This window comes from Balaenoptera ricei, chromosome 3 (assembly GCF_028023285.1).
Source record: "Balaenoptera ricei isolate mBalRic1 chromosome 3, mBalRic1.hap2, whole genome shotgun sequence".
In the NCBI taxonomy this organism is placed as follows: Eukaryota; Metazoa; Chordata; class Mammalia; order Artiodactyla; family Balaenopteridae; genus Balaenoptera; species Balaenoptera ricei.
The window spans coordinates 151,870,597-151,892,877 of NC_082641.1; the positions used below are offsets into that span (position 1 = coordinate 151,870,597).

Genomic DNA, 22,281 nt, shown 5'->3' on the forward strand with positions numbered 1-22,281 from the left:
GGTGGCAGCGCGCGTTTCACAGGGCCAGGTGGGCGGCAGAGAGCAGCGCTGCCCACGGCCCCCGGCAGCCTCCCTGCATGGTGCCCGCCGCGCGCCCGCGCATCCGCCTTCCAGCTCGGGATGTGGCCGGGCGGCAGGTAGTGCAGGGCGCAAGGGGCAGGAGAGGCGGGACCAGGCCGGAGGAGGGGGACTCAGCCTGCCATTGGGCCGGGGGCCTCGTTGACAGGAGCGATGAGCACTTTCGGGTCACCTAATATAGTCATACGGCTCAAAAAAAAAAAAAAAAAAAAAAATCCCGCTCAGCTTTTTAAAGGGGCCGCAACGCGTTTGGAAGACTCCTTTCGCTCCTGCAGCCTGAGATTTGTCCAAAACATTAGCCTGAAAATCCTACCAGGATGCATGCACAGGAAAGGACCCGATTATTCTCCGAATCCGACCTTTAGGCCGGGTTGGGTGGATCTGGGATTTGAAGAAATGTTCCTCAGCACCTGAAACAGAATAGGGAAGTGAAGGATTGGGTGAGGGCTGGGGGGACGGAGTTATTTCCAGGAGTCGGAAAGGCTTTATTTATTACTAACGGTATGGTGTGTCCGACTTGGAAGAGTCTGAATAAGAAGAGAAGCATTGCGGAAAGGGTTTGCTCTGGGGCGATGGCAGGAGGGAGCCATTCTGGACAATTTTGGTATTCTGTGTAGTAACCCCCTTTACCAGGAGGCCAGGCTCTGGGGGCTCCTGGGTGAGTCAAGCTGAAAAGCAAGGTGGGTGGTTGTAGGACGGAGGGGCACCGCCTACAGTAGTGCAAGTGATACAAACACAACTCCAGGGGGCACCAGTCACTGCCAGTCTCTTCCCAGAGAGATGACCCTCCCCTTAATAATGAAACAAATCCAGAATCCCAGCAGAGACACTTAGCTTCCCAGAAGAGAGCTGTCTTCTAGGGCATCCTAGCTCCCAGTGGCCTTTTCTCCTAGTCTGAGGGCCCGTCATTCCGGCCTCCCTCTTTCCCCTGCCCTGCCTGCCTAGTGACAAGGCCCCTAGGCCTTTGTCAGCACAAGGGACTCAGGTCCCAGCTCAGGCTTAGGTCTCAGGCAGGCGGGGCTCCTCTGAACCCAACGTGGCCAAGATTTCTCTGGGCCGTCTCCGAGTGGGGCGCCGCGGCGGCGGCCGGGCCAGGCGCATGCGGGGAGGGCTGGGGTGTTAATTTTTAGCCCAGGGTCAGTAAAGTAGGGATCTTCTGTCAGACAAACATGTAAGTGTTTCCCGGGAGCAAGCTACCCGGTCAGATCCTGCGCTAGCCCGCCTCATCCCTCTGGGTCCCTTGGGAGATCTGATGAAAGCTTGGGGGGCCTTCCCCTCACCCCCAGAAAACTGTAGAGAGGCGCTCTATTTTGTGTACAATTTCAGGGAGGATCCGGGCAGACAGAATGACCCCAGGTTATGGTCTCCGCCTTATCCTATCTCTAGCGATGGCGAGGCTTGTCAGGGGAAACACGTCGACTTTCCACCACCCTAGCTTCTGCGGGAAAGTCCGGGTGGAGCGCGCGGACTTTCTGAGAACGGAGACTTGTAGGGCTCGGCTCCTTGCGGAGGGCGAGTTGGGGACCAGGAAGAAGCGTTTGAACCAGAAGAAAGGCACACAGAGCCAAAGGCAACCTAAGGACACGGCTCAGGGCCTTAGATTCCAGAATGCGTACTCAAGGCGCCCAGGAAATGTACGAAGCAGGTCCAGAACGCGAATCTTAGGGTGCTCAAGCCTGATGGTGAACCGTCGGTTAGGGCCACCGGGAAGGGCGCCAGTGGAGTCAAGCGTAGGCCTAACGTTGGAACTTTGCCAACCCCTCATCAAATCCACACTCCCGGGACCTGTGACCTCCGGGCTAGGGCGAAGGAGAGCGGAGCCCCGCGCGGCGGTCGCGGAGGCTCGCAGCACTCCGACCCGGCTTCCAGGCGCCAGCCGCCGCTACCAGGCCCCCACCACCGCGGCGGAATCTCGCTTTAAGTCTTCGAGCCGGGGACCACGGCCGGTTCTGGGACTGTTAGCTTGGTCTGCGTAGAGATGCCTTTTTTCAAATGTGGGGAGTTCGCAAGCCCCAGGAACCCTCCGCACCCGCCCACTTCCCAACCTTCCAACCCGGGTTCTCTCTCGACGGATCTGCAGATCAGTGGCCTCTCTTCGGCTCTACCTCGCCACGGCTTTTGGCCAATGTTACAGTAATTGCCTTCAGCTAACCTAGCTTGGGGGCCCGCCTCGCCTTTCAAGAATGTTTTTGGGGAATGGGAGAGGATGCCTATCGCCGAGGCGGTGACGTCTGGCAAACGAGCCACATCCGATTCAATTAAACGTCTCGCTGAAAAGAGCTCGGAGCGAGGGTCCTGGGAGCGCTTTTAAGTGAATAGGCTGGCCGGGCGGCTCGCGATGACAGTTTGAAAGATTAGTGTGAGCCGACGCCTGAAATATTACCGTTTAATGGGGGACATCGAGGCTGCATCCGGGATCTCTGTTTTTAGTGTGTGTGTGTGTGTGTGTGTGTGTGTGTGTGTGTGTTTTAAGAGAGTTCTGGAGGAAGAGAAAAATTCAGCATTTCCTCTGCAAATCAAAGCGGTGAAGATTTATCACTTATTTTCGGGTATGGGGGTTCCTAGGGCTGACAGATTTGTGGGTCAGGTGTCATGAAAAGGGGAGGAAAGAAAACCCTCCATATTTGGACAAAGTCAATAAGTTTTCAACCTCCCACACCCTCTGTGAATCCGGTAATAATTTCTCTTGGATCTAAAACAGGCCTAAGCGTTGCAAAAAAGAGGAAAACGGGGCACAACCGAATAAATACGAGCAAAATCAAAATTGGGGTGACCCATGCTGGTCTCTGCAGAGAAATGTCCAAGAGCAATTTCTAATTTTCTTCGCAGTCCTCACAATTTCTGAGTCAGTAAAAACATTTTTGTTTTCTTTAAGTGAAGTTGCAATGGCTGGGGGTAGGGAGAGAGGAAACTTGATTCTCCAGCCCCACCAGGGATGCATCTTCCTTCCCAAGGGCGACTGACCTAACCTGGCCGCCTCTCTAAGCCGCACTTTGGCCAAACTAGCAGGACAAACAAACAACCTTCAGTCCAGAGAAAGGCAGAGAGGGAGAAAGACAAAAGGAGCAGAGAGGAGAGATCGAAAATCTATCTATTTCCTTGCCTTTTAAAGAGTCGGTGCTTTAAGATGAGCCAAATTCCAGGATGACTTGAGAGCATTCTATGCACATAAAATATTATTAATTGAAAGCGATCGGAGCGGCCCGAGCCGGCCCCCACTTTCCTGCAATCAGCAGGGTCGGCCGCAAAAGGTATATATGATTAATTGAAAGATAAGCTGGAACTATCACCGGGAATGTCATTAATGCGCCGGGGAGACGTCCATTGGAGACAGGCGGCGTTATCCTCGGCTTTATCTTCAACAACGCCTCGCTCTCGGCCCGCGCCGGGGAAACAGATGGGGGTTTCTGTCTGGGACGCTCGCCCCGTGTTTATATTTTGGGAAGAATCGCAACTCGTGGGAGTCCCCGGCAGGCCCCCTGATAAATGAACATTAGCACTTTTTCGGACTACTGTATCAACAAAGGGGCTACGGCGCGGCAATAATTGGCGAGAAAGCAAACAGAGGGCCGAGAGCGCGCCTCTGCTCTTCGTCCGGCTGATGGATGAGCAGCCGCGGCTGCGGCCCGGCTCCCGGCCCTCGCCCCGGCTCCCCGGCCCGGCCGCGGGGCCCCTCAGCCGTCCTGCCTTCCTTCCGGGCCGGCGCTTGAGAGTGGGGGGCGACTCTGGGGGCTGCCGCCCTCGCCCCGGGCTCCGGAAGAGCCCGGGCGGCCTCCGCGGCACCGGATTTTTCCTGCCCGGGAATCGCCTTAATTCGGGTTGGCTCAGCAGGTACCAATTTCTTGCACTCCCACGGCGTGAGCCACACGCCCTCGAACGTCTTCGCGCACCCGCTTATCTCGATGGCTCCACAGAAGAGAAAGAGGCTCAGGAAGGTGAAGTGACTTGCTCAAGGTTGCACAGACGGAAAGTGACAGTTTCAGGATTCGAACACAGGACTGACTACAGGGCTGTGAATGTTTTCTTTTCTTGCATGTCGCTGACTCCTAGAGTCATACCAGCTGGAGAGGAAGCAAGACACTACCCCCTCCCCCAACACACACTCCACGCAGCTAGAGAAGAGGACCAGGTTGTTGCACTGGGGATGCTGGGTTCACCAAAACCTTCATCGACACGGGGGCTTCTGGCATATAGTTCGTCTGAGTGACAGAGAGAAAGAGAGGGAGAAATGTAAGATTCCGCCTCCCCCTCTTCCTCCACTTCCTCCATAATCTCTTCCATTCCGTCCTCTTCCTCCTTCTCCTCTTCCTCTTCCTCCTCCACCCCCTCCTTCATCTCCTCCTTTCCCCCCCCCCCCCTTCTCCTATTCTTCTTTGGTAACAACTTTATTATTCATCCATTTAAAGTATACAATTCCATGACTTTTAGTATATTCACAGAGTCGCAATCATGACAAGATTCATTCTAGGACATTTTCATCAGCTCCAAAGGAAACCTGTAGGCTTCAGCCATCAACCCCACACCCTCCCCCATCTCTCACCTCCCCATCTCGAGGTAACCACTAGTTAATCTACTTTCTGTCTCTGTAGATTTGCCTATTTTGGACATTTCATACAAATGGAATCATATAATATGTGGCCTTTTGTAACTGGCTTTTTTCACGTAGCATAATGTTTTCAAGGTTCATCCATGTTGCAGCAAGTGTCAGTACTTTGTTCCTTTTTATGGCAGAATGATACCCTATTGTATGGGTATACCATATTTTGTTTCTACATTCAACAGAATGGACATTTGGGTTGTTTCCACCTTTTGGCTGTTATGAGTAATCCCCCAGTCCACTTCTACCCTAAAAGCTGAGCATTTAGAGGTCTGGGGAGGATGCTTCTCCCGCCTCCCGCTATAATTAACCCTATCCTTCCCTGAAGGCTGGCTTCATGGGTATGCCAACTGTGTAGCTTCACAGGGCCTGAGCTTAGAAGGGCCTTGTGTTCTGTTGTTGCTGTCTGGAAATTCTTAATACGTTTTGGACAAGAGGCTCCACATTTCATTCATTTTGCACTGGGCTCCACAAATTATAAAGCTGGTCCTGCTTTCTGGGCAGTTTGTGCAGAGCCCTGGAAATACTATCTTCATGTCCCCAAGGCTCCTGTAATCTGCCAGGCTTGTGGCTTCCTTTGCCCCAGGGTTTAGCCTCCTCTAGCCAGCTGGGACAGGCAGGAAGTCCCCTGGGCTGCTTTAAAGGCTGTCTATCCAAAGTTGCTCAGCCATAAGAAGGGCCTGGAGACCACATAAGTGGAAAACAGCGGACAGATCCACCTGGCTGGTGGATTTGTGTGTATATATGTATGAGTGTGTGTGGGGGGGGGGTTGGGGGGGGGAGTGAGGGGAAAGGTTTAGAAGAGTGGTCCAGAACTTCCCCCCAGCCTCCAGGTGACTCATAGCCTAGTCACTACTGGATACTTGGCCTGATTTCTGCATCTGTTTACCCGCATTGACTGGGTGCCCACCTTGCATCAGGTGCTGGTGTTTCACAGCCCAAGACACACAGACCCTGAAGGAGGCAGAGCTGTACCAGAATGAGTACTAGACTGTGAGCCAGTACTAGTACTAGTACTACCAGTACTAGTACTGGGTTCTTGTCTTGCTTCCCACTGATTGGCTGATCTCGAGCACATCCTTTTTCCTCTCTGGTCACTTGTTTCATGTTTGTCTCCCAGGTGGTTTTAGGTGCACCTAAGGTCCCTTTCCAGCTGTGCTATTCTGGGAAACATCCCATGTTGTTACCTGGACTCACCTGGGCAGTGGGGAGGGGTGGAGAGTCATGTTGGTGGTTGTCTAGCCTACAAAATGAAACTGGATAAGATGGGAAATAAGGTCCCTACCAATTGTGATATTATGCTCTTTGGAGGAATGTGGTCCATACAACAACACATATTCCAAATAAGGTGAATATGTGTTACACCACATACATTTAATTCCAGATAGCTTAAAAATTTAAACTTAAGAAATGAAACAGAGCAGTACTATAGATGACTAAGACAATAATTTTAGAGTGTTTATATATTTGGAAGTGTGGATAAGGAGAACTACAGACCTAGAAACCATAAAAGATGAATTGTATTACCTGACAGCATAAAAATAATTTGTGTACAGCAAAACAAAACCAGAATAGAATCAAAGAGAAAATGACACACAGTTTAAGTGCTAGAAATAATGACCAAAAAACTGTCTAATTTCCACAATATGGAAAGAGCTTCCATGAATCAATAAGAAAATGAATCAACAAAACAATTGACAAATTGGCCAAGACTAGCAGAACTTTGCCGGTAGGAAGGAAGGAAGGAAGGAAGGAAGGAAAAAGAGAAGAAAGAAAGAGAAGGAAAAAAGAAAGGAAGAAAAAAATTTAAAAACCACGAGGCAAAGGTTTTCACTCATCAGATTGACAAAGATCACAAAATTTGATAATTACTCTGCCTAGTCACTCTTTTGCGTTGTTGATTGGAAGTGTAAACTGGGAAACCTCTTCAGCAATTTAGTACTGTCGAAATTAAAAATGCATAAGCCCTTTGAACAAGTATTTCCACTTCTAGGACGATTCTACACACACATGTATGTTTAGTAAAGTATTTTCATTGCAGTTTTAAATATTTTTAAAGAATCAAAACGTTAAAAAAAACCCAATATATCTATTGTGGAGGACTGGTTAAAAAAATTATATAGCCCATGGAACAGAATACTAGCAGCCATGAGAAAGAATTAGTTACATTTATACGTATTCTTAGGGATACTTTTGAGTCACATTAAATATCAAATCAAGATGCAGAGTTTGTGTTTTAAATTTGGGCATATGTACATATATGTGGGTCTATGAAAAGTTTTTGAAGGGTAAACAAAAGGTAACGGAAACTTCTGGGGAAGAGTACTGGGGGAGGGGGGATCAGGAATAAAACATGACATTTTAGTACATTTTTTAGGACAATTTCCTCCTATTTGTTGTTGTTGTTGTTCTTACCATATGCATGTATATTGCCTTAAAGAGATTTTTTTTAAAAACACAATCAAGATAAACTCCAAATATAGTGAATCAAGTTATGCCTTTATAGAAGGGGAAGAGACTCCTGGGCTGTGGAAGCATCTAGGCCAGAATTCCCTGGAGTACATGTTAAAAATGCACATTTATGGGCCTCACCCCTCATCTTGGAGTTTACAAATCAATGGTGTGTATGGCTTGAAACTTCAATGAAATCTCCAGTCTCCGAGAGGGAACTGGAGCTAAGCCATCAGTGGTAGGAAGACTGAGGAGGGTGGTCAGTGGAGCTTCAGAGAGAGGGGAGTGGGGTGGCCAGCACTCGTCCAGCACTATCCAGGGACAGGACCTCAATGGTCCCGATTACCACTCAGCAAATTTGCTCTCATGATTTCCCCCTGACTTGTGCTTTGGTCCAGGGCTAGAGCCCAGTTTTGGGGTCAATGAGAATGCAGCTCCCCACATTAATCAATGCCTTGGTTTGCTGCTTGAAGGTGCTGTGGGTCTGGTGGCTGTGAGTGGGGCAGTAGATGAGGCTGGTGGGAAGGCCTGGTAACCCCACCCAGGTCCTGTCCCCAGGCCAGCAGAGGAGTCTGGCAGGTCCTAGTTTTCCTGGCCCCTGGCCTTGGACCCACCGTCCCTCTGTCTCTTGAGGGTCAGCCTCCAAAACTCTCTCTGAAATAGCTCTGAGTCGGAACCAGATCTGGAATCTGTCTTAACAAGGCCAAAGTGACTCTACCCTATCTTGCAGGGTGATAACTGGAGGTATGTCATATCTGGTTCCCCCAAAACAGAGGTGGGACCCTTGTAGTCACTGGTCTCCATTGGGAGGTGGGCCGGGCTCTGGGGCCTCTCTGGGCTCCAGGGACCCTGTTGGCCTGCTTAGCCTCTGGGAGGCCCTGCTTCCACCTCTGGGAGGGATCTCGGGGTGTCGAGCACTCCAAGTTCTGGCCTTCTCCAGGAGGCGCAAGGAGCCACCGTATCTTTGCTCCAAGCGGGATAGCGCTCGTGGGAGCTGGGACACGGCGGCCAAGAAAGCCTCCTGTGGCCTTGCGTGGAATTCTCCTGTGGCTGGCCTGCCCTGGAGTCCTTCAGTCCTCAAGGAGATGACAGCCACCCATACCACACGTAAACACCAGAAAAGTTTTAGGTCCTCATTTTTCGTTGGTGTCTGAAACATAGGAGCAAAAGAACAAATGAAACAAGTCTGAACATTAAAGATATTTCCCCTTCCCAAATATTTTCTGGGCTTGGATAGCACACACTTTTTCTTGTCCCTACAAGGGGCTGTATAAGCATCTTCTGTTCTTGTTTTTGTTGGTTTCCTTAACAATTGTTTTATATTCACATCACTGAATATCCTAATTATACATTTTGAATAAGTAATACACCGTAAAAACAAAACAACAATGAAAACTCAAAATAAACACATAAACAGGGAAATACAATGCAAAGTATTCCAGGCCTCTCTCCAGCCACCCAGTTTCCTTCCCTAAAGACAAAGTTGTTTCCAGGTTTATTTATTTTTAAAATCAACTTTATTGAGGCATAATGTACCTAGAACAAAATGAACACAGTTTAAGTGTACAGTTCAATGAATCTTGACTCATGAATAAACCCGTGCAAGGACCACCACAATCAAGCTACAAAAACATTAAAAAATATATAAAAACATTTGCATAGCCTTAAAAGGTTTCCTTCTGCCCCTTCTCAGTTAATTCCCACCACCATCCAGCTTTAAAAAAAAAAAATCCTTCTGGGGACATTTCCTGCAAATTTAAGTCTTATTTATTATGCATTTGTTTTTGTTTTTGTTTTTCTGAGAGGAACTACCTTCGGCTGACTCCTTTGCATTTTTGACTTGACAGTTTTCGTTAATAGTATCTTTGTGTAAGCCACTTTCTCATGCTTTGTGGGGTATGTTTCTATAACCGAATTTATCCTGGGTCCCTAGATGTCACCCGCTTTAAAACACGTGTTAAGGTTTGCCAGATCGCTTTTAAACTTCCGTTGTCGTTTGGTGTTGATTTCGTGCTTTCTCCTCTGTCCCGCAGTCCGCCCCCGGCTGCAAACCGCTCCAGCGAAAACAGCGAGGGCAGGCGGAGAGAACCAAGACGCTGCAACTTGTCCCTCAGGATCCCGTCGCTGAAGGTCACAGCTGGAAAAGTCAGGTGACATTCGAGTCGGATAGACAACGACTCGGAAAACGGTGAAGAGGAAAATGGATTTTGTAGGGCCGGTGAACACCTGCCCGCTGGGTTACAGGTCGGGAGCCGCGACTTTGGAAGAGCCCTTGGCGTGAACGCGAAGCTTTGGGAAAAGCCGAGCTGGGCAAACGGACGCCTGTTTTTGCCCAAAGCGCGGGGGGCTCGCGGGGTCTGCAGTGCTGCAGCTTGGCCTGGGGTCTTCGGCCGCGTCTTTCCGGAGAGAGCTTCAAGTGTCGCGCCCAGATCTGTGCGGCCTCCCTGGCTCGGGCCGACACCGCGGCCCCCGGAGCTTCTACCCTGGATCGCTGCGGCCTGGTCAGTGTCGAATTGAAGCTGGCAATGGGCGATCGAACCTTCCTAGGCCCGCCACCTTTTCTTCTTCCGCAGCTTCCTTCCTTGTCTCATCTTCCAGCCTGCTCTGCGAAATGCAGCGAAGTTTCCACAGCCCGGCGGAGCGCACTGAGAATGCCTAGGGTGCAAATTGTTGCATAGAAAAAAACCATTCGATTCCGTGCAATTCGGTTCAGTCGATATTTCTTAGGAGCCTCCCTGGGGCATGGCGCAGGGGACCCGGAGGCCAACAAGCTTCGGATTCCGGAGCAAATTTGGTGTCAGTAGCGGGATATCGCTGATGGCCTTCAGCGCTCCCAACAGATTGGCGAAATGCGGGAATGCAGGCACAAAATGAGCGCACTCTAAAGGGCCGTGTTGACGTCTCCCCACACTTTAAGTGTACACATGACAGTTGCAGACATTCAAGCACTTAAAAGGAGCACAATGGAGCGTTCACTTTTGGGACGTGTGTCTGTGGAATACGTTCACAGAGACCAGTAACCCGCTTTGAATGTGCTTACTGGTAAGCTTTAAGTTTGCTGAAACGACACGGGTACACATACACGTACTTTAAGTGCATAGTCACTTTCTTGGTGTGTGCTTTAAGTGCACACGGTCAAAAAAAAATTCAAAGGGCACAGCAAGTCATCCTGTGAAATTCCCCTTGCCCTCCTCTCCGCTCTTGCCCTCCAGAGCTGTTCTTGGCACACACGCGGGTGTGCCCTCTGCGGTGTACATGTGTCCCTACGCCCTAACTGGGCGTCGCCTGTGCAGACCCTCCGTTGTGTGTGGAGAGCTGTGGCCTTGTATCTCTAGGTAGGGAACATCTTTTGTCTCTCTGCAAGAAGCTTTCCTCCGGGAAAGATAAAGTAATCGATAGGGTCTTTTAAATAGCTCCGCGTTTCCTGTCGGGAGAGGAGTATCAGCGCGCGCACCAAATCTGCTCTGGTATGTCACCTTATCTCCCGTCCCCGCTGTTGTCCCCAAACGCCGCCTGTCAAGGGAGACGCCACCCGCATTAGGACCCAGACTGGGGCCCTTCCGCTCGGGGTCACGCGCAGCGCCCTCGGCTAGGCCCCGCCGCCCCTTCGGGGGTCCCGGAGGGTGGGGCGAAGAGGCGGGGGCCAGGATGAAGGTGCGGGGGGCCTAGAACTCCCACTCGGGCCCAGGAGGAAATTAACAGGCTGAAATCGACCCGTCTGGGGGAAGCCTTGGGGTGCAGATCACTCGCGGGGGAGGGGACGGTTTCTTTTTTCTTTTCTTTTCTTCCAAGGAAATAGTTGTTGAGAGCAGCGCTTTGGCGACTCTGTGGGCAACCTTGCTTGCCGGCGTCCGGAGGAAAATCGGCTTTGTCATTTGGAGAGGGCCGCCAGGGCTTCAGGAAGCGCCTGCCCGGCGCCAGGTTACCTTTCGCATTGCGGTAGAGTGAGGTTTCGCCAGCCTCCGGGTGACCTGTGCGGGGAGAGGAGAGGAGAGAACTCCCAAGCCCTGAGGGTCGGTGGGACCTCCAAATCCGGCCACCGGTCTAGCCTCTGGCGGCGTCACCTGTCCAGCTTGCTGCAAGTTGGAGTCGGAGCTGCCTGCAGCCGGGCCTGAGGACAGGGCGCAGAGGAAAGATGCAACCCAGGCTGGTCTTCCAGCCTTCGCAAAGGCCCTGTGGCCGGCCTCGGCTTTCCCTTCCCGTGGTGAACCCTCAGCAGAGATCTGCAGGCCAGGCTCCGCGCCGAAATGTTTTTAGATGTGGTGATCTGCCGGTAGGCCCTGGGCCTTCCTGAATGTCTAAAAACTGTTACCCTAGTCTCCTCATTTTTCTTTATGTATCAAAGTAGGTTTTATCCAGGATACTTTTTAAGAAATATAATCTGATAACAATAACAAATACATTTCAATCCCCTTAAGGATGCACACAGCCATCTAGGAAGGTGGGATTCAGACTCCCTTTATTTCCAGCCTCATAATTCCTTACAGGGTTCCTTTTTTTCTGGGAAGCTGGAGGGGGCGGGGGCGGCGGGGATTTCTTCTTGGCTTCAATGCAGACTTGCTCCCTTCCAACTCGCCCAGGATCATCAGGATTTACTCCAACTGCTGAGAGAGGACCACCCACCAAACACATACAGAGGAAAATGCAGGCCTTGGGGAAATTTGGGTTCTCATTTACCAGGGTTTATTTATTCAAATACAAATTATTATGGAGAAATTAAGTAGGGGAAAACATCACCTTTCTCCCTCATGGAGAGGAGCAGGCATTTCTGAATCTTCCCATTCTTTAAGAACTCGGTCTAGGTCTTCCTACTCCCTGCGGGCCTTTCCATTTTATTTTATGTGTAATTAAAAAAATACTGAATTTGATTGTTATGAAATTGGTTGTGGCAGTGGAGGGGAGACTCTAGCTGTGTGTCTTGCAGAGTGGGTCATATGTACCGTGTGCTATGTTGAAACTAGCAGAATGTGAACTGGACACCGCCATGCCATCTGTTTGAGTTACACTGGTGACCTAGTTATTCAGTCCTGGGTAGATCTGGAGATGGCCCACCTGGATGGGGAGAGCTGCTTCCCCCACTCTTCCAGGGCAGTGGCCCTCACAAAAAGCTATTCTGAATGAACACCTCTGTAGAAGTAATCCAGGGTGCTTTGTTTCTTTTCTTCTAACAGAATGTGTGGGGTGAGAGTTGGGGAGTTGGGACATTTAGAACTAGGAGTGGTGAGAACAGCCAATGGTAGATCAGGTGTGGACCCTCAGTACCCTGCTGTCTCCCTAGATGTGGCCATCATCTTCTAGAAGCTCTAGGTACTTTTCTTTAGGGGAAGCTGTACTGCTTGTCCATAAGAAGTGGTGAGAGGGGACTTGGGACCAGGCGGCCCTGGGAACAGTTCTCGGCCAGTTCCTGGGTCCTGAGCAGTGATCCTGGGCAGTGACTTTGGGAGATGCTCCTTTGGTTAAGGGAGTGAGCTTTGTTTGTTCCTGTGACAAACCCTGGGGTGTCCTACGCCCTGACCCAGTCCAGCAGTGCACTTGCTCCCCCCCGCTGAGCATGTATGTGGCTCTGAAGCCTTCCCAGTTTTCGGAAACTTTTCTTTCCAGCATCACACGGAAGCGAACAAAGTAAAAGTGAACAGCCCTGTCAATTTTCACAAACTGAACACGGTTGTGCAATTAGTACCCAATTCAAGAAATGGGACATTACCAGTACCTAGAAGCCCCTTCCCCTTTCCTCCAGGATAATTACTATTCTGACTTCTAACAACATAGATTAGGTTTGCCTATTTTTGAACTTCACATATATCTAATCATATAATATAGACTCTTTGTGTCTGGCAATTTTTACTCAATATATGTTTGTGAGATTCATCTACATTGTTTGTAGTTGTAGTTAGCTCCATTTAATTTGTAACACTTCATTGTATGAAAATACTACTACTGACCCATTCTCTCTCTCTCTTTTAATTGAAATATAGTTGGTTTACAACATTGTGTTAGTTTCAGGTGTACAGCAAAATGATTCAGATATATGTGTATATATATATATATGTTTGTGTGTGTGTGTGTGTGTGTGTGTATTCTTGTTTTTGGATTATTTTCCATTATAGGTTATTACAAGATATTGAATATAGTTCCCTGTGCTATACAGTAAATCTTGTGGTTGTTTTTTATTTTTATTTATTTATTTTTATTTATTTTTATTGGAGTATAGTTGCTTTACAATGTTGTGTTAGCTCCTACTGTACAGCCAAATGAATCAGCCATACATATACATATATCCCCTCCCTTTTGGATTTCCTTCCCATTTAGGTCACCACAGAGCATTGAGTAGAGTTCCCTGTGCTATGCAGTAGGTTCTCATTAGTTATCTATTTTATATATAGTAGTATATATATGGTAATGCCAATCTGCCAATTCATCCCACCCCCCCACCTTTTCCCCAAGCAAACCATAAGTTTTTTTTCCACATCTGTGACTCTATTTCTGCAAATAAGTTCATCTGTACCATTTTTCTAGATTCCACATATAAGCAATATTATATTTGTCTTTCTCTTTTTGACTTACTTCACTCTGTATGACAATCTCTAGGTCCATCCATGTTGTTGCAAATGGCATTATTTCGTTCCTTTTTATGGCTGAGTAATATTCCACTGTGTATATGTACCACATCTTTATCCATTCCTCTGTTGATAGACATTTAGGTTGCTTCCACGTCTTGGCTATTGTAAATAGTGCTTCAGTGAACATTGGGGTGCATAGATCCTTCCGAATTATGGTTTTCCCAGATATATGCCCAGGAGTGGGACTGTTGGATCGTATAGTCATTCTATTTTTAGTTTTTTAAGGAACCTCCATACTGTTCTCCATAGTGGCTGTACCAATTTACATTCCCACCAACAGTGTAGGAGAGTTCCCTTTGCTCCACACCCTCTCCAGCATTTACTGTTTGTAGATTTTTTGATGATGGCCATTGACCGGTGTGAGGTGATACCTCATTGTAGTTTTGATTTGCATTTTTCTAATAATTAGTGATGTTGATAATCTTTTCATGCCATTTTTGGCCATCTGTATGCCTTCTTTGGAGAAATGTCTATTTAGGTCTTCTGCCCTTTTTTTGATTGGGTTGTTTGTTTTTTTGATATTGAGCTGCATGAGCTGTTTGTATATTTTGGAGATTAATCCTTTGTCAGTTGCTTCATTTGCCAATGTTTTCTCCCATTCGGAGGGTTGTCTTTTCCTTTTGTTTATGGTTTGTTTTTTATTTTCATTACTCTAGGTGGTGGATTGAAAAGATCTTGATGTGATTTATGTCAAAGAGTGTTCTGCCTATGTTTTCCTCTAAGAGTTTGTTTATCTATTTTATATATGGTAGTGTGTATCTGTTAATCCCATATTCCTAATTTATCCCTACCGCCATCTTCCCTTTGGTAACCATAAGTTTGTTTTCTATGTCTGTAGGTCTGTTTCTGTTTAATAAATAAGTTCATTTGTATTATTTTTTAGATTCCACATATAAGTGATGTCATATAATACTTGTCTTTCTCTGTCTGACTTCACTTAGTATGATAATCTTTAGGTTCATCCATGTTGCTGCAAATGGCAATATTTCATTCTTTTTTAGACCCTTTCTCTCTTAATGCATTTTTGGGTGGGTTCCAGTTTCTGACTGTTATGAATAGTGAGTGCTGCTATGGACACCCTAGCACATGTCTTTTGTTGAACATATGTGTACATTTCTATTGGGTATATATCTAGGAGTGGAATTGCTGGGCCAGAGGATATTCATAAATTCAATTTTAGTAGATTCTACTCAACAGTTTTCCAATTTACAGTTGTACCAGTTTATACTCATGCTGGCAGTGTTTGAGAATTGCAGTTGCTCCACATCCTTGCCAACACTTGGTATAATCAGTTTTTAATTTTAGGCCATTCTGATGAGAGTGTAGGGCTATCTCAGTGTGGTTTTATTTTGCCTTTCCCTACTGACTAATGAAATTGAGCAACTTTTCAAATGTTCATTGGCTTTTTGAATGTCCTCTTTTGCGAAGGGCCTGTTTAAATCTTTTGTCTTTTTCTTACTGATTTGTGGGAATTCTTTATATATTTGGATACCAGTGTCTTGTTGGATATTTACTTACTGTGAATATCATCTCCCAGTTTGTGATTTGCATTTTTACTCTCTTAATGCCATAGCAAGCATTTTTGGCTCTGGCCTTGTGACATGGTTCTGACCTTGAGGTAGCAGCACTGCTGATTCATATGTCTGGGGTATCTGTGGCTGAGTAGCTTCTTGGGTTCTGGGCAACCAGCCCTGCCATCCATGGTAAACTCCTTGAAGACATAACACATGTTTGATTCTGCTTGTTTTCCTTATAGTTGCCAGAGCATTGTTTCTGCTAAGAATATTTTAGTCACTCATTAAATAGGGGAAACTCCAATAAAACCCTTTGGATTTGAAGGAGAGGGCAGAAATCACGATTATGTATCCTTTTTTATGCATTGTGGTGGATCAAATATTTACATAGCAATTTAAGTGGGATAATTTAAACTCCATGGGTTTTTAAAACATAGACAATGTAAATGTAGAGATGTAGATGAGATATCCTACACCCTCTTAAGGTCCCAATCCTAGTCCCGCCTCCTGATTGCTGCAGCCCAGGAAGAGCCCCTCTCTTAGAACATGAGTGAAACATGACTATAATTGTGTACAATACTTCTGGAAAGCAATTTGGGAATTCTCATTTTATGAATCTTTGCAAATATATGAGGTGAAAACATCAGAGTATAATTATTTTAAATTATTTTGATTATTTTCAAATGTTTGTAATCCATTTGTATTTTTCTTTTTAAAAATGTATCACCTATTTGCATTATCTATTTATCTATTGAGATCTTCATTTTTTCTTATTGATTTTTATGAGCTTTTTATATTAGCTAGTATCCTTTTGTCATTTTAGTGTATGCTACCAGTATTTTTACCATTTGTCTTCCTAAAGCCTTCTTTTTTATTTTAAGGCACCTGATGATAATATATAAAGGAGATACTCAAACACTGGTGGGGTTTTGTTTCCCAGTTAGGACTGGCCATGGGCCAATGGCAGAATGAAGGCTGGGTGCATCAGGGCCCCAGGCCACTGAACCAGCTGCCCTGAGTCAGTGGGGATTCCATAGGACAAAGACCGTTCCTACTCTGGCCTAAAAGACCATGAAGAGCCCACAAGTGGCTGACATTAGAGATTGGTCAAACCTGGAGGGCTGCCTTCCTTGAAATTTCCATCCTGGGCCCCAAAGCTGGTGAAGATGGGATGTGGGATGGAGGTGGAAGTATCATTGGCTACTTCTAGGACAGAAGGGAATTCAGAGCAGGTAAACCAACAGAAAGAGGTGAGGAAAGAAGGGTCCTGGAGTTTGGGCTGGGGGTGGTTTTGGGGAGCATCCAGAATAAAGGAAGGCATCAGAAATGCCAGGCAGTGAGTCTTGTGGGCAGTGATTTGGAGCTCAAGCTTTGGAGTAAGGCTGTTTGCATTGTTTAACCTCCCTGAACCTTGATGTTCCCATCTGTAAAATGGGAATAATACTCATACCTCTTCAAAAGATGACTGTTTGGGGATTAAAGAAGATAGTGTAGTAAAGCAAAGATTCTTTGGCCCTTCTCCCATGGGGGGTGGGGTAGGTGGGTATGTCCTTTCCCTTTGAATGTGGGGCAGGTTTGACACTGCTTCTATCAATATAACCAGTAAAATACTATAGAAGTGGCACCACATTACTTCTGTGGCTAGATCAGAAAAAGCCATGTAACTTCTGTTTTTCTGTTTGCTGGAACATTTGCTCTTGGAGCCATGAGGTACCACATAAGAAGTCTGACTACCCTGAGGCCACCATGCTGTGAGGAAGCTCAAGCCATAGGAAGAGGCCACGTGTAAGTCCGCTGACTGACAGTTCCGGATGAACCAGCTTTCTAGTCATTCCAGCTCAGGAGCCAGACCTGTGAGTGATGCAGCTTCCAGATGATTCCAGCACCCAGCTGTTCCAGTTTTCATAGCTGAGGCCCCAGACTTCATAGAGGAGAACAAGCCATCCCTGCTATGTCCTGTCCAAATTCCTGACCCACAGAATCAGTGAATATAATAAAATGGTTGTTTTCATATCACTAAGTTTTGGGATGGCTTGTTAGGCAGCTGTAGATAACCAGAACACTGTTCAAGCAAAAAGATTTAGCATACTGTTTGCTTGGTAGTAGGTGCTTACCAAACAGGGGCCCTTAGTAGTATTATTGGTGACGGAGTTAACCTGGAATGGAGAACACAAGGCTGTTAAGGGAAAAAAAGCAGACAGGCCTGCTGTGGGAAAGTTGATCCAAGATGATTTCAGGCCTTCCACCTGTACTGTGTCTTCATTTTGGCTCCAGTGTTAGACCCCCTTCCTTCCATAGTTCTAAACTGCAAATAACCACAAAAGAAGGTGGTTGGAGGGCCTTAGCATTTTCTCTTTTTGCACTCCACCTCCTCTTTTAAAAACATTCTAGAGTGGCGTTGGCAAAGGTTGTAAGCTGGAGTGGAGCTTGGGGAATGTAGGGGTGAAGAGCAGAGGTGTGAGAAACCATTTTGTTGCTCCAACTATAAAGCCATAGAACTACAGTAAGCATAAAAATAATTGTGCAGAGTAAGAGTAACCCCTTGCCTCTGGGCGCTGCTTTTCCGTTTAGGAAGTGCCTGTCTTCCCGTGAGTTACCTTGTCTTCAGGTATTTGAGGGCAGAGAATACGTTCTAACACACTTCCGGGCAGGTTGTGGGTGTACAGCAAATGCTTTCGGATTGATCATTTGAAACCCACCCAGCAGTGACTTTGGACGAAGTCTCTGCGCGTGCGCAGTGCCTCCGGCACAGGAAGGGGGTCTTTCCGTGGCTGTGATTCAGCCTTCCAGTGCGCCCTGATCAGGTTCACCTGCTTATGTCTCCCTCCCCGGGGGACTCAGAGGTGACAACTAAGGGGTGTTACATCTGGGGGCTCAGACCTGCAGAAGGGAAAGCCTTGGATGAAGCAAACATGGTCAGATTTAGAGCTGCAGCAGAAGTGTCGGAGATGGTGTCCAGGCCCCGGCAACACCCTGGGGCAACATCCTGGGCGGGGTGGGGGTGAGGGGGGGGTGTTCCAGGAGAACTGGGCCTGGGCTTGGGTGCCGAACCTTCTCGGGTTTCCGTGGTGAGCGCCACCCAGCACTCTTTAGATCTAAGAGGCGTCTCCTCCCTCTGACGAGCGATAAGGCAGAGCAGTACCAAGAGGACATCTGGACAGACTGTCACCGCGGCGCAGGCCACGCCCCGCTCCCGGGCTTCCTCCTCGCGCTCGCTTCTCTTGCACCTCACCTTGACCTTCTCACTTGCCGAGGCTGCCCCAGACACGGGTCCGCCTGCCCGCTCTTCATTCTGCTGGGCTGCCTTAGCTGCTGGTTGCTTTTCCTAGAGGACCGGAAGAGAGGCAGGGAGGTTGAACGAGAAAAGAGAGATTGAGAGCGAGGAGAGATGGTGATGGAGGTGGCGATGTGGGGGGGGGGGGGGGGGGGCGGCGGGGGCGGGAGGCTCGGGGAGTAACTTCCAGGGAAAGGAGTTTCCAGGTGTGACGGAATGCCCCCAGCCTGGCCTCGGAAGGCTGCTGTGGGTGAGGCGAAGGAAAACTCTCCTCTCTCTCCTCTCCCTCCTCTCCCTCCTCTCCCTCCTCTCCTCTACAAGGAGACAGACAGCGGCCAGGTGTCAGGGAAGGAGAGTGGGCATCAGATGATTTTTTTTTTTTTAATATTAGCACTTTAATATCCATGCTTTTCAAGGTGGAAGTGAAAGGTATTACATACTTTGACATTGTGATTACTTTTTTTTTAATTTTTGAATTTTATTTTATTTATTTTTTTACACAGCAGGTTCTTATTAGTCATCAGTTTTATACACATCAGTGTATACATGTCAATCCCAATCGGAGAGCGGGCATCAGATGATTAAAGGACATTTAGCTTTGATGAAAACGTTCATCTGCTTGTTTAACTATGGTGAGAGGGCCTTTCTTTTAATCGGCTAAATGTGGCTGAGTGGGGGTGAAGTAGGCAGTAAATCATTTTGTGTCAGAGGGAACTCTTCTGTGTGAAGCAGGGGCGCGAGCCCCAGCGGAGGAATCCAGTGGATAATCTGCCTCTCACTAGCTTTGCGAGCTCGCCAACTCCTTCCCTTAGTTGTGAAGATGGGAAGAGTAACTATACCAGCTTCTCCTTGTTGTCGTGAAAATGAACCGTGACCCTCTGTATTCACTACCTAGCACAAGACCAAACAGGGAGGGTAAAGGTTAATTTCTCCCTCCCCACATGCCCCCAACTCGCTGAACCTCCTGTCTTTTTTTTTTTTTTTAATGAAGATAATCACACCTGTCAATTTCAGGTTATTGACCAGAATAACCAGAAACCAGGGGAAAGATACTATACACATGTAAGCAATAAATTTTCACTATTGGGAATATGCCTTTGAAGAAATTGCCTCCCCAGGGGGCGGGAGAGGTGGGCCGCTGGACCAAGCTGGTGCGGAAGGTGTGAAAGTTACGTGGATTTACTCTTTGTGAGAGGAGCTGGAAACTGTCCTGAGTGTGGCACTCCACTTAGAAAAAGCAACTTCAGGGTACAACTCTTTGAAGATCCTACTGTTGACAGGAAGTTGAGATTCAGAAAAAAGTGCTAAAGATATACAATAAAAGGGAAGAAGACTTTCCTAGTCTAAGAGAATATAATGATTTCCTGGAAGAAGTGGAAGAAATTGTTTTCAACTTGACCAACAACGTGGATTTGGACAACACCAAAAAGAAAATGGAGATAGACCAAAAGGAAAACAAAGATGTCATTCAGAAAAATAAGTTAAAGCTGACTCGAGAACAGGAGGAATTGGAAGAAGCTTTAGAGGTAGAACGACAGGAAAATGAACAAAGAAGACTATTTATACAAAAAGAAGAACAACTGCAGCAGATTCTAAAAAGGAAGAATAAGAAGGCTTTTTTAGATGAACTGGAGAGTTCTGATCTCTCCATTGCTCTACTTTTGGCTCAGCATAAACACAGATCTACCTAGTTGGAAATGCAACTTGAGAAACCTAAACCTATAAAACCAGTGACATTTTCCACAGACATCAAAATGGGTCAACATATTTCATTAGCACCCATTCAAAAGCTTGAAGAAGCTCTATATGAACACCAACCACTGCAAATAGAGACCTGTGGATCACAAGTTCCTGAGCTTGAGATGCTAGGAAGACTTGGGGCTTCCCTGGTGGCACGGTGGTTGAGAATCTGGCTGCCAATGCAGGGGACATGGGTTCGAGCCTTGGTCCAGGAAGATCCCACATGCCGCGGAGCAACTAAGCCCATGTGCCTGCGCTCTAGAGCCTGCGAGCCACAACTACTGAAGTCCATGTGTATAGAGCCCATGCTCCGCAGCAAGAGAAGCCACCGCAATGAGAAGCCCATGCACCACAATGAAGAGTAGCCCCCACCCGCCATGACTAGAGAAAGCCCACGCGCAGCAACAAAGACCCAACACAGCCAAAAATAAAGAAATAAAATAAATCTATTTAAAAAAATTACATTTGAAAGATTATGGAAATGGCCATGAAAAATAACACAAAAATAAAATGTACAACAGTTAGTACAAAGGATAGGAAGAGGGAAAAAACTTTGCTGTTGTAATGTTCCTACACTATACATGAAGAGGTATAATAGTATTTGGAGATATTTAGTATAAACCCTAGAGCAACAGCTACAAATGTAAAGCAAAGAGGGATAATCAGTAAGCCAGTAGCAGAGTAAATAATGAGATCATTAAAAATACTCCATTAATGAAAAGGAGGGCAGGAAAAGAGAGGCAAAAAATAAAGAAATGGTATAATTAGGAAACAAATAGCATGGTGGTAGATTTAATCTTAACTGTATCAGTAATTACATTAAATGTAAATGTTCTAAACAAGCACTATCCAATAAAGCTTTTTGAAATGGGGAAAAAAAAACACAAAAAAAGAAGAAATTGCTTCCGCATGCCCTCCACCCCTTTTAAACAGTGAATTGCATGTTTGGTTTGTTTTAAGAGAAGGAAAGAAAAGGATGTAAAAAACAACAACAAAAACCAAATAGAAACAAGGTCTCACCTTAAGGGAAAACCTTCCACCCAGATGTCCCAGTCTCCTGGATGGTGGAAGTAGAAAGAAACACCTTTTGCATTCCCACAATAGGAACAGGGGCTGAGGGCAGGCCTTGGTCCACCAGCCTGAGTCTTTGATTTGGAGCGTTAGAAGCAGGGCTTATTCTGGACAAGGCAGTCTTTACCAAGAGATGGCCTGTTTCTAAGTTGCGGAGTCTTTAAGCATCATTCAGTACATACAGTGAAAGAAGATCATCTTCCTGTAGGGTGGGGCGGGGGAGTTCTGAGTGGACTTCCTATCTTCCACCAGTTTTTGGCAGCACGATTCTAGGTGAAATCAGATTCTAGCCAGGAATCTGGCAGTGGAAAGTTGGCTAGAAGAGAAGGATGTTCCTTTGTATCCTAGTTGGGTTAGGAATCCCCTGGAGTTCTTGTTTATTACAGATTCTTGGGCCCCACCTCAGAAACTCCTATTTTGCGGGGCTCAAGAGTCTGCTTTTTAAACAGGCTCCCCAGGCTATTTTGATGGCACAGGTTTTCCTGTGTGCACATTGACAGAGCTTCAGTCTAAGTATCTGAGAGCAGTGTTCTGTCTCTCTGTTGTGACAGATGCACCGTGGCTCCCGTTTCTAGGTGGAGAACAAGCAAGGCGGCCCTCAGAAAGCTGTCTTTCAGCGGCTGGGCAGGCTAGTGCAGCCCCATGGCCCTTGAGGCTGGCTGTGGCCAAACTTAACAAAAATGCAGACCCTCTTTGGCTGATTAATTGATTTTATTCTTATTTTTATTTATTTATTTTTTGATGCATTGATTTTAATACTGTGATTCCACAAAGCTCATTCATAGATTTTGTTAGCTTCACATCTCATGTTCTGGCTCCTTATTTTTTAAAATTTCCAGTTCTTGTTGTTTTATAAAATTATGTAAGTAGTGAATATATCCTCCGTAAAAATTTCAAAATCCTAGACAAATCACTCCATTTTCCTAATCCCACTTC

At 46.8% G+C, this 22,281-nt stretch overlaps 1 protein-coding gene across 1 annotated transcript; it reads left to right on the forward strand.

Moving 5' to 3' along the window:
- The first annotated feature begins 3,679 nt into the window (after nucleotides 1-3,679).
- On the forward strand, nucleotides 3,680-21,998 carry LOC132363419 (CDK-activating kinase assembly factor MAT1-like). The gene is given in 7 exon segments (XM_059919122.1): nucleotides 3,680-3,909; nucleotides 9,160-9,276; nucleotides 9,465-9,627; nucleotides 17,832-17,848; nucleotides 19,653-19,810; nucleotides 19,813-20,423; nucleotides 21,921-21,998. Coding segments are annotated over 7 exon segments (1,374 nt in total).
- The last annotated feature ends 283 nt before the right edge of the window (nucleotides 21,999-22,281 follow it).